At 34.9% G+C, this 12444-nt stretch overlaps 1 protein-coding gene across 3 annotated transcripts in view; it reads left to right on the forward strand.

The window, feature by feature from the left end:
* Window positions 1-12444, forward strand: part of PIK3C2G (phosphatidylinositol-4-phosphate 3-kinase catalytic subunit type 2 gamma) — a 354209-nt gene that overhangs the window by 284128 nt on the left and 57637 nt on the right. For all 3 annotated transcript variants that reach the window (XM_087855664.1, XM_045781381.2, XM_045781382.2), the window contains exons 28-29: window positions 458-579; window positions 3942-4050. In XM_087855664.1, the coding sequence (XP_087711790.1) occupies window positions 458-579; window positions 3942-4050 (231 nt within the window). The remainder of the gene's footprint in view (window positions 1-457; window positions 580-3941; window positions 4051-12444) is intronic.

Below are 12444 nucleotides of genomic sequence, written 5' to 3' on the forward strand. Positions count from 1 at the left end.
TTGATTTCATCTCAGACTTCCCTTCACTATGCTACACATCCTTCCTTATATCATGATTTTTTTTACTATGCAAAGGAAAAATCAGTTACAGTCTGAGCAGAAGCGCCATTAAAAGAGAATGTTCTAAGGAGAAATCATAACAACCAGAGCTATTAGTAGAGAACCATCAAAGAGAACAGTTCCTGCCCTGTGGTAGACTATAAATCAAGAGCTAATTAAAGTGTCCACATGAAAAAAAGAGCAGAAATTAGGCAGTCTGTCCCCAGCACGTAAGATTATGATATTTTTATATACTGTTTATAGGTAATTTTGCCTTTACAAATTGCATCTTTTAGCTCTTGCGATGGCTTTTTGCAGAAAGGTTCTTGCTTTGTTTAGCTCACATGAAACCAGATTTTAAACTGTATCACAGGTTGATAATGCCACCTTTTGATTTTTGTCTATTTATTTTCTGCAGCTATATCTAATCCGGGTGACACACAGTAACAATGAAACAAGCCTGACAGAAAAATCCTTTGACCAGTTTTCAAAACTTCACAGCCAACTTCAGAAGCAGTTTGCATCATTGACTCTCCCAGAGTAAGGCACTGCCCTCCCTAGTGTTTTGCCTGCAGTACTTGTCCTTGAACATAAGGAAAAATTATGGTTATGGGATTTTCTATTTGTGAGCAACACAACATTCTGACTCCAATGCCATTGAACCTATCCCGGCAGAGTCTGTATTGCTCCCAGAGTAAAGAACCTTTGTCTCATAAAACAGAACAAGGTTTGCAATTTCTCTGTTTGCTTCTAGCCATTGATTTTGTAGACAGAAAAATTCAGAAGCAATTTCATTTTTCATCAATTATCAGGAAAATTGTTTTATTTGCTTGTTTTTAAATTTAATCTTTCTAGTTTTTTCTAGAAAAAATAAAATTGAAATTGAAAATGCAGAACTAAATTGGATATATCTATTCTTTCAACAAATAACTGCAGTAAAAGGCTCTGATATATTTATTTCCTGTACCCGAAAACAAATCATTAATATCTTTTAGTATATAAGTAAAATTTACTAATACCAACTCACCTTTGTTGTGAATTATTAACTTTGACATGGATTACCTAAATTTAATTTGTTGTTATGTTCATTGTCAAACAATCTTGAAAACCATTGCTTTTGTTCATGTTATAATTTAAAAAATACTAACCACAAACACATTAAGAATATAATTAAAAACTACTTCTGTCAAACAAACCTTCTAAAATTCATCACTTAGAACTAACCAAATTTAGGTCATAGACTTCTGTGTATACCAAAGGAGTATCTTGACTTTAAAAAGATGAACTTGCCAGAGATTCTACTGGCACTTAGGGTAAATCAAATGTTATTTTATCTATACTGAGATTTTTGTCAAGTAAAGGGTCCTTTAACAATGTGAATGTCCATATCTGACCTGACCTACTTTTTACATGTGGATTTTTACCAGGCTTTCAGGATTTAGTCACTTTCCAAAACATAACTCTAAGCAAAGTTATCAGTAGATGGAGAGATACTGTGCAATATTGAAGGGCAAAGTACTTCATGTTTATGAAAAACTGTGCTTGCAGATGTCACAGAAATTTTGAAATACAGATGCTTTAAGCATCAGGAAGTCAACAAATTACAGTAAGAGTATGTTAAGAGACTGAGAGGGAAGGAATGTCATTATGGAAACTTAAAAGCAGCACCAGCTTTAAGAATTACCAAAAAACATCTGATAGAATAACAGAAAAGGAGGTGCCAGCAAAAAAAAAAAAAAAAAAAGCAAAGCTTGACTGCAAATATCAAATTCAACATCAGTGGTTGCCATTGTACTCTGCTAATTAATGATTTAAAATATGTTAGTGATTGTTAAGTGGCTGCCCTTTTAGGTTTCAAAAACTTCTCTGTTCTACACTTTTATCTGTGCAGTACATATTAGGACAACTTGTAAAACCTTTAAAGTGTTGATAATCTCTCTCCATATGCCCCTTCTCAGTTTTCAGCTTTAGTTAGGATTATGCCTTGCTCAACAACTACTGCCTGGTATTTAAATTGATTTTAAAACCATTCCAGCAATGTGTATGTGTGTGCATATGTGTGGTGGTGGGGGGTGGCATGTAGTTCCTGCATGCCCTTGACAATATTTGTATGCTGACAGTCCCAAAGGAGCTAAGGCTTCCAGTGATGCATATAAATGAAGGATGAAAGCAAGATTTCCTCTGACTCCAAAATTTACTATGAGGAGCCCTACAAGAATTATGTAAACCTGATCTGGAGAATACGATCAGAAAGTTAGAGTCACAAAGAATAAAATTTAAATTAATCGTAGTATATAATAGTGGTCTTCAAAGAAGGCTGTTTATACCTGTGGGTACCTTTCAAGAACACACAGGCATTGGAATCCTCTTTAAAATTAATGGTCTTCTTTAAAATTAACCTGCTTAAGAATTGACTTCCTTTCCCTCTTCTACTTTCAACATTACTCTTCTCCCAACCATCCAGAATCTCATCTCATTTTGATACATTTTCCCAGAGAGGAAAAAAATCTCTGAGAATCAAATAAAAGACAAACCAAAACATTGGTGTTGGTATTGAAAAAAAGGAATTATTCTAATAATCAGTTATCAAATCTGTTTGCAGGTCTAGTGTTTCCTAGTCTTTGGCCTGAACAAAATGGAGGGCATTGTAACATAAAAGATCATAAAAAATCATTTTCACAAAATGATTGCTATATTATATTCAGCATAGAAGTCAAAAGTATTTCAACAATTGAATGACATTATTATAGCTAAGTTTTTCAGTTCTCTTGTAATTGATTATATACAAGATTTCCAGTACATACTTCTGTAAAAATATCAACAAAGGAATAGAATTGATGTTGAACTCCATTTTATTTTAACAATAAGTAAAATTCATCTATGGATATACAAATTAATATTTAAAGCCTGCCCAATCCATCTGTTTATCAAATGCATTTCTGGTTTGGTTAATTGTATATGGTACTAAATGTTGTGATAATTAAATCTGGATGAAAAATTTTAAGCCTTAGATAATACTTTAAGCCTTAGAACTGCAAGATAACTTTTTAAAAATAAAATGTCAATTATTTAAATACACAAACATTGTTTTGGACTTCCTTAACATTTCCAACAAGAAGCAGTGAATGGGAGGGCCTGCAGTTGAAACAAACATACTTCTTTGTTTGCTGACAGCCTTTCACTATCCCTCATGACCTTTACCCCAGAGAAATATCTATACCAAAGAAGCAGAAGTATGAAGGAGGCAGCAGCAAGACTGCAGTCAGAGGAGGCTGCTATATAGTTCCGAAAAAGATGTATTTAGCCAGCAAAATGTTTTACCAAGTGCTAACCACAAACAGGTCATCCAACTTAGTAATTGGTCTTAATCACATCTAAACCATCAAGATGAATCATCAGATAGTGCAGAGGAAATTCTGCAAGTTGGACTCTGGAGGAAAGTGATACTTTGTTCCAAAAGACTAAGACCAGATGGAAACATATGTCACTTGGTAAAATGTTTAATTTAGTTAGGATAGAAATATCTCTAGTGAACCCAAAAGAAACAATACAATCTGACCTTTTTCAAAAATTATGAATCATTAACTTCAAAAACAATTTATTAAGCCTCCATATATATTTAAAGGACAAAATATGTGGTCCTTTATAAACACAGTAAGAAAGAACATATATATTACTATGTTAAATTAAATTAGTGTTAATATTGATGAAAGTTAAAATAACACAAGTGACCAAAACCATGTTAATGAAACCCTCAGGATTAATGATGTGTTCCATTTTTTAAAATATTTTCATTGGCCCTTCAATCTAATGCTACAAGTTCATGATCAACCCTAAGATGCAGAGGCCAATTTTCAAACTAATGAAGATACACAACTTTTATTTTGTTTTGTTTTAAACAGGTTTCCTCATTGGTGGCACTTACCCTTTACAAATTCAGACCACAAAAGATTCAGAGACCTAAATCATTACATGGAACAGATATTAAATGGATCATATGAAGTTGCAAACGTATGTTACAATTTACTTTTATATTTTTTATAAAAATATCCACTATTTTATGTATTTTTATTAGAAATCTTTTTAAATACTTGATAACGTTCTTTAAATCCTATTTTCATTCAACAAATGTGCATGCCCAATATGTGTAAAATTCCTGAACAGGAAGCTGGAACAGCAAAAAAGGTGTAGCACCTTGACCTCAAATAACTTGAAGTAATATGTGATTAGTGGACTATCAGGGGCTAGTAAGTGCCCTAGCATTTTAGAAGATTAAGAATTATTTCTGACTGTGATGGTAAAAAGGATTCAGAGAGAAGAGAGCACTGGATCTGGATCTTTAACACCAGGTACGATTTTTTTAAATGTATTATTTCTTTCACAGGTACAGGTTTGTGATTCATCAGTCTTTTGTAATACCCAGTTCTCATTACAACACATACCCTCACCAGTGTCCATCACCCAGTTACCCCATCCCTCCATCCCCTCCCCTCCAGCAACCCTCAGTTTATTTCCTATGATTAAGAGTCTTTATGGTTTATTTCCCTCTCTGGTTTCATCTTGTTTCATTTTTTCCTCTCTTCCCCTATGATCCTCTGCCTTGTTTCTTAAAATCCACATATGAGTGAGATCATAGGGTTTTAAAAAGAGTTGGCCTAGGGAAGTATTTCAAATAGAACCAAACAATATAGGAAAGGTCATAAGTGGGGGGGGGGGGGGAGAACATAAGTGAAAAAAAAAAAGGTCAAAAGTGAAAAAAAAAGTGAAGAAGGAGAAGACAAAGACGAAGAAGGAGAATCATTAGATTCAATTGCTCCTGTGATAAATTACAACAAATTTGGCAGTTTAAAACAACACAAGTCCATTTCTTTCAGTTCTTAAAGTCAGAATTCTGAAAATGGGCCTTAAGGCACCAAATTCAAGGTAGTTGGTAGACTGGATCTTTCTGGAAATAGAGAGAAAAAAAAACCTCATTGCCTTGCCTTTTCAATTTCTAGAGATTTCCTGCATCCCTTGGCTTGTGCCCTTTCCAGCAATTCCACAATCTGACCTCTGCTTCTGTCACATTTCCTTCTCGGACTCTTGGTCTGACTCTCATTGTGTTTACACTGGGCCCACCTGAATAAACCAGGATAATCTTACCATTTCAAGATTCTTAATTTTATTTTATCTGCAAAGCCCTTTTTGCCACATAAGGTAATACATATTCACAGGTCCTGGGGATTAGAATGAGAACATCTTTGGAGGGCAGTTATTCTATCACAGAGATACATGAAAAAGTGCAAGAACACAATTCAGTTGGATCTCAGCATTCTTGTAAAGTATCTGTGAAAGGAAGATTGAAACCAGCAAGGAAGTCAGGGCCAGGTTGTCAAGAGCTAGAACTAAGCCTTAGAGGGTAGTAAGAACCTGAAAACAATAAAAACAATAACAAATATGAGAAGAATGTTCTTCCAGATATATTGACCTTTTTCTCAACAACCTATTATTCCAGATCCTGGGCCTCATGGAACTACATTCTTTTCAATTTTTAGCGTTTTAAACTGTAGAACATGTATCCAGAGAAGTCTACAAAAGATTTGGTAGAAGTGACACTGCATGGCTTTCAAGTTAGGGTAGGAAAGGCTATGCAGCTTCTGCCAATTCCTCTCCATATATTCCCTATGGAAACCTTCAGCTGCCATATGAGAAACTGAGCTGCCCTGAGTCTGCCAGGTGGAGAAACAGTATAGAGAGATAGCCAGGGAACACCGCTCTGCCAGTGCCCAGCTGAGGTTCCAGCCAGCAGCTAGCATCAACGTCACAGTAGTTTGAGTGGATGACTCCAGCTCCAATCGCCAAATAACTGTTTGTTAGAGACCTCAAGCCAGAACACCACAAGTGAGTTCAGCCAATCCCCAGAACTGAGAGACAATGACAAAATGTTTGTTTCAACCAACAATGCAGGGATATCCACATCTTAAGTAGGTGGGTTTTCATTGTTATATAGCATTCTGTTACATGAATATATTGCAATTTGTAGATTCCTCTCTGCATAGACATTTGGAATGTTTCCAAGTTGGGATTATTACAAATAATGCTGTTATGAACATTCTTTTACTTGTATGTCTCTTCATGCACTTGGGTTGGTCATTCACGTAGGAACAGAATTTCTGGATTTTAGGATATGCTTCTCTTCAACATTATAGGCTTCTGCTTGCATTGAATAAGTGTTCCCATTTTCCCCAACCTTGTCTATACCTGATTGTGCCAGTCTTTCTAATTTTAGCCATTCTGGGGCGTGTGCATCTCATTGCGTTTTGGTCTGTATTTTCCCAACTACTAATGAGATGGAACACCTTTTCATATATTGTTTGGTCATTTGGATATCCTCTTTGGTGAAGTGCCAGTTTAGGTCTCTTGCCCTTTCTTCTATTAAATTGTATGACATTCTTTTACTGATTTATAGTATTTTTCATACATTGTGGATAGAAGGCCTTTGTTAATTAAATACATTGTAATGATTTTTTTTCACTCTGTGTTTTGTCCCCTTGTTCCTTTTATTATGTCTTCTGATAAACAGAAACTCTTCGTTTTAATATAGTAAAATGTATTGATATTTTCTTATATGATTAGAACATGCCCTACCTCAATGTCATAAAGAGAGTTTCCTGTATTATCTTCTAGAAACTTTGTTGTTTTGCCTTTCACATTTAAGCCTACAATCTGTCTAGAGTAGACTTTAGTGCATGGTGTGAAATAAAAGTCATCTTATTTATTTTCCATGTAGATTTTGAATTGTTCCAATACCATTTAAAAGACTTTCCTTTTCTTGTTATTCTTCTGTGCCACCTTTATGATAATTTAAATGTCCATCTAGGTATGTGTCTACTTCAGGGCTCCATATTCTATGCCACTGATCTCTTTGTCTACCCTTGTGCCAACAGTCTTAATTACTATAGCTTTATAATAAGTCCTGAAATCTAGCAGAGTAAGTTCTCCTATTTTATCCTTATTCTAAACAGTATTTGGCTCTTCTTGGACTTCTGCATTTCCATGTAAATTTTAAATTTTTCTTTTCTTTTTTTTTTTTAAGATGTTACTGATTTGAGAGAAAGAAATAGAGAATGAGCGGGGGGTGGGAGGGCAGAGGGAGAGAGAGAGAAGCAGACTCCTTGCTGAGAAGGGAGCCCGAGGCAGGGCTCGATCCCAGGACCTGAGCCAAAAACAGATGCTTAACCAACCCAGCCACCCAGGCTCCCTGAAATTTTAAATTTCTCTTGTCAATTCCATGCAAAAGCGAGCTGGGATTTTAGTTGAAAATGCATCTTAATATCTTACAATCCATTATCATGTACCTATTTAAATCTTAAAAAAATTTTTTTTCTCAATAATAGTTTATTGTTATATGCATAGAGATCTTAAAAATATTTTACTTGATATCTTATTGTACCTTTTTAAAATTCTGGGTTTTTATACCACTATATAGATAACAACTGATTTTGTATATTGACATTTTCCTCAACAACCTTACTAATTTCACTTCTAATTCTAATAATTTATTTGTACTTTTTTAATATTCTACTTACATCATATTGCCTGCAAATAACAGGAGTTTTATTTTTTTCTTTTCAATATTTATAGTTTCTATTTCTTTTTCTAGCTATTTTGTACTCTGTAGGGCCTTCAAGTGGTGATGGCGGATATGCTTGTGTTATTTCTGGATTCAGGGAAGAACTGTCTCAAGTTCTTCATTAAGTACACAGGTTTTGTAGGTACCCTTTATTATTTAAAGAAAATTTCCTTCTGTTATAAAAAAAAGTTTTGACAATAAAGAAAATTGAATTTATCAAATTTGTTTTCTGAATCTATTGGGCTGATAAATAATCACCCAATAATAAATGGTTTTTCTCCTTTATTCTGTTAGTGTGGTGAATTACACTGATAGATTTTCTGATTTTAAGCAAATTTGCATTACTAAGATAAACTCTACCTAGTCGCAATATATTATCCTTTTTATGTGTTGCCGGACTTGATTTAACATTTTCTTTAGCATTTGTTTTCACCTTTGTTTACGACAAAGATAGTCTATCTTATAATGTCCTTACCAGGTTAGAATGAAGAGTATGCTGGCCTCATAATATTAGTTGCAAAGACTTTTTGCTTTTCTTCTTTTCTCTGGAAGATTTTGTATAAAATTGGTTTTATTTCTTTAATTTGGAAAGCCATGTAGATCCGGAGATTCGATTTATTTAAGAATTATAGGACAATTCACATTTTCTATTACTTCCTGGGTCTAAGTTATAGTTCCCTAGGAATTTGTACTTATTTATTGGCATAAAATTATTCAGAGCATCTTCTCCCAATCTTTTTAACATTTATAGGATCTGAAAAGATGTCAACTCTTCTATCCCTTACATATGTCATTTCCTAGTCAGTCTCGCCAGAGGATTATGAATTTAACCAATCTTTGCAAAGAATGAAATGTGGGATTTATTAACTCTTTCTATTGTATTATTTTTCTATTTCATTTATGTTTGATCTTTATTATTTCCTTTCTTCCATTTCCTTTGGTTATAATTTGCTGTTCTATTTATTACATTCCCAGATAGTTACTTGTTTATTTTCAACCTGTCCTCACTTACACATTTAAAATTCTTTAAAAAAAAAAAAAAAGATTTTATTTATTTATTTGTCAGAGAGACAGAGAGAGAGAGAGAGAGAGAGCACAAGCAGAGGGAGCTGCAGACAGAGGGAGAAGCGGGCTCCCTGCTGAGCAAGGAGCCTGACTGGGATTCAATCCCAAGACCCTGGGATAATGACCTGGGTGAAGGCAGACACTTAACCAACTGAGCCACCCGGGTGTCCCATTCACATTTAAAATTCAATCCCCCTCCTAATCAAGATTTAATTGCACCCTGCAAGTTTTTACATACTGTATTGTATCTTTATCATTCTCCTAAAATATTTATAAATGTTTACTATGATTTTTCCTGTGACCGTGGATTAAGTCTATTTAACCCAGTTGAGTTTTATATGTTATACTAATAATATATATCTATATCTGTATCCCATAAACTTAGTATCTGTTGAATATTACTCACATATCTCATTCCCATTGCTGTAACTCTGATTTTATATCTGATGCTGCTGTGCCTCTACCTGAAGAATACCATTTATTATTTCTTTTAATATGAATTTGCTGCTAGAAAAATATTTCAAAATTTGTATTTGTCTGAAAAGTTTTTATTTGTCTGAAAAGTTTTTGTCTTCATTCTCTGAGGATATTTTAGCTGACTATAGTATTTGGATAATAATGATTTTATTTTATAATCTTTAAAGCTATTAGTTCATTGTCTTTTAGCTTCCACTGATTCTGTTTAAAACCCACCTATTATATTTGTTGCTTCTTTGAGACGATTTTTTCTTTATTCTTTTTTTTTTTAAGATTTTATTAATTTATTTGACAGAGAGAGACAGCCAGTGAGAGAGGGAACACAAGCAGGGGGCGTGGGAGAGGAAGAAGCAGGCTCCCAGCAGAGCAGGGAGCCCGATGCGGGGCTCGATCCCAGGACTCTGGGATCACCTCCTGAGCCAAAGGCAGACGCTTAATGACTGCGCCACCCAGGCGCCCCTATTTTTTCTTTATTCTTTATCTGCTTTTAATATTTCTCTTTTTACTGTTGGTTTTCACAGTTTTATTTTAATTGCTCAGATATAAGTTTGTTTCTTTTTATCATGCTTGTTAGCACTTCTTGAATTTGTTCCCTGATGTCTTTCATCAGTTTGGGAAAGTTCTGTGATTAATGATTCAAATATTGTTAATATTTTTTTCCTTTCTTTTTTTCTGAAGCTGTAATTACATAGAAGTTAATCCTTCTTGCTGTATCCTCCATACTCATGCTCTATTCCTGTATTTTTTATCCTTTTGTTCTCCATAACTTATTCTTGTGTCTTCTGACTTATCTTCTGAGTTGTTTATTCTCTACTTATCTGTGTTTAATCAACTGTTAAATCCATCCTTTAAGCTCTTAATTTCAGTTATTTTTCAGACTTAGAATTTCCTTTTTTTCAGTTTTTATTTCTTTGCTGAAAATCTGTCCTTTTTATTATTTCTTTGAAAATAGTAAGCATAGTTTTTTTTTTAAGATTTATTTATTTATTTGAGAGAGAGAGCAAGTGAGCAGGGGGTGGGGCAAAGGGAGAGAGAGAGAGGGAGAATCTTAAGCAGACTCTCTGTTGAGTGGGGAGCCCCACACAGGGCTCAATCCCAGGACCCTGAGATCATGACCTGAGCCAAAATCAAGAGTGGGATGCTTAACCAACTGAGCCACCCAGGAGCCCCTAAGCATAGATATTTTTAAATCTTTCTAAAAATTTCAATATTGGGGCCCACTGCGTATATATTTCTATTGTCTAGTGTTTCTACTGGTCTTTAATCATTCAGTCTTGTTCCTTTGTAAGCCTACTTTTTTCCTTTTTATTGGGCCAGATATTGCACTGCAACCTCTTTTGTAAAAATAATTGGAGGCCTATGTTGCTGTTTTCTTAGTCTAGAGAACTGTAATATGTGAGGACATTAACAATCTAGGATTGCTGAAATTCAGTTGCAGGGATTCAGATTTTTCAAAATCAAACTGTAGCTTTTATGAGAGCCTATTTCTGGCTCATCTTGTTCCTGAGATGTAGCCATTTTGAATCTAAACCCAAAATAAGGTGGATTCACCGAGATCCTCGTTGGCAGCTCTGGATTCTAGTTCCTTTCTTATTATCTCTGCAACGTGGTCAAAAGTACTGCTCAACCTCTCAGCCCTTCCACGGCTCAAACCTATATCAATAAACACTCACAAGAAAAAAGTAGTGCCAAAACCCAATTCACATCTCCAAATCCTTGCCGCAAATCCTAGCCTGGTAATTCTTCACTATCTTGTTAGTTCTCTGATGCTTTCAAGCAAAGTTTTTAAAAAAAATTGTGTAGTAATCCAATTATCCTCAGCAGGAGGTTTGCACTAAGTGACTTACTCTACTATCAACAGAAAACAGGAGTCTAGAACTGCAATCCTTACCATACTACCCCTCAGCTTTCAGAGATATCTGCCATTCTGTCTCCTCAGCCCCATTCTCTGCTCAAATATACCTTTTCTATCATAAATAACCGTTTCAGACGATCTAGGTCTATTGACACTTCCCATCCGAAAAAATATTTAAGGATTTCTTAGTGAGGTGTTTGGTATACTCACCAGTGTTTCTGAGAAAAGCCTGGAAAATTGAAGAGAAATACCAGACCCCAGTTCTGCTCCCCTCTCTCATATGGGTCAAAAAAAAAAAACATTCTTAAGATCCCCCACCCCATACACACACATATATGTATATAAGCTATACACGCACACAGATGTTACAACTCCTTATAAATGTTCAAGGGAGCACTAGCTTTAATATTAGGTGTTCATATCACCATCTGCATGAAAGGTTTCTGTGAGACAGCTGCTAAGTTTCAGAGGCAAGTACCAAACTAACAGAATCCTCCAGAATTCCTGGACAGACATAGGGCCCTTCAGGGATTTATCTAGAACACTATCCCTAAGGGTACAGGGTGCATGCCTATTAGGGTTTTTGCCTTTTAATGCAAAAATGGAAACCATTTATGGAATATTCTTAAGTAATCCACATATCTGGAATAACTTTGATGTCACCAATGAGAGCCCATTTTTAATATTAACCAAGCTAGCCAACCAGCTACCATTTTTATTTAAAAAATATAATCTCTGACATTCAATACGCTAATTATAAAACACCCATTGTTGATGGAGTTGTGAGTGAATGACAGAACCACTTACACTGACTGCCCCTAGGATGGCTTTCTCAATTAAAATATTGAGAACCCCTATTTCTCCTCCCCCATCCAGGTGCCCCTCTTAGTGCAGCCTCTGATTCAGAAATTAACAGGCCATGCCTGAACTCTGAGGTCGTAATTAAATGCCAGCAGCACTTGGGTTATACCATGTGTATGATACATAATATCATACTGTATATGTAGACATATTTTAAGCTTCACTAAATTTTAGGCACTGTAGTAGGAGAACTAAACTAGATCCCACAGCTGGGACTTAATAAAGAGTCAAAGAATCCTGTTTTTCTCAGCTGTTTCTTCAACAACCTTTCTTCTCCACTTGGAGCTTGGGAAAGTCATTAGATGAGACAAGTCATGGTTTGAATTTTTAAAAATTACATGCTATGTAATACATTAAATCAGTGTATAGCAAGGAAATCTTACTGAAATTTAAAAATACAATATATTAATGAATGTATTGAAAATTCTGTATCAACTGTAGACTCACTGATTTAGGATGTTAGCTTACTGCTGTACCTTCCAATTGAGTAATATTGTGGTTTAATGATGAATGGACCCACTTAAGAAAATCCCAC

This window comes from Ursus americanus, chromosome 25 (assembly GCF_024610735.1).
Source record: "Ursus americanus isolate L20-20 chromosome 25, mUrsAme1.1.p, whole genome shotgun sequence".
Classification (NCBI taxonomy): Eukaryota; Metazoa; Chordata; class Mammalia; order Carnivora; family Ursidae; genus Ursus; species Ursus americanus.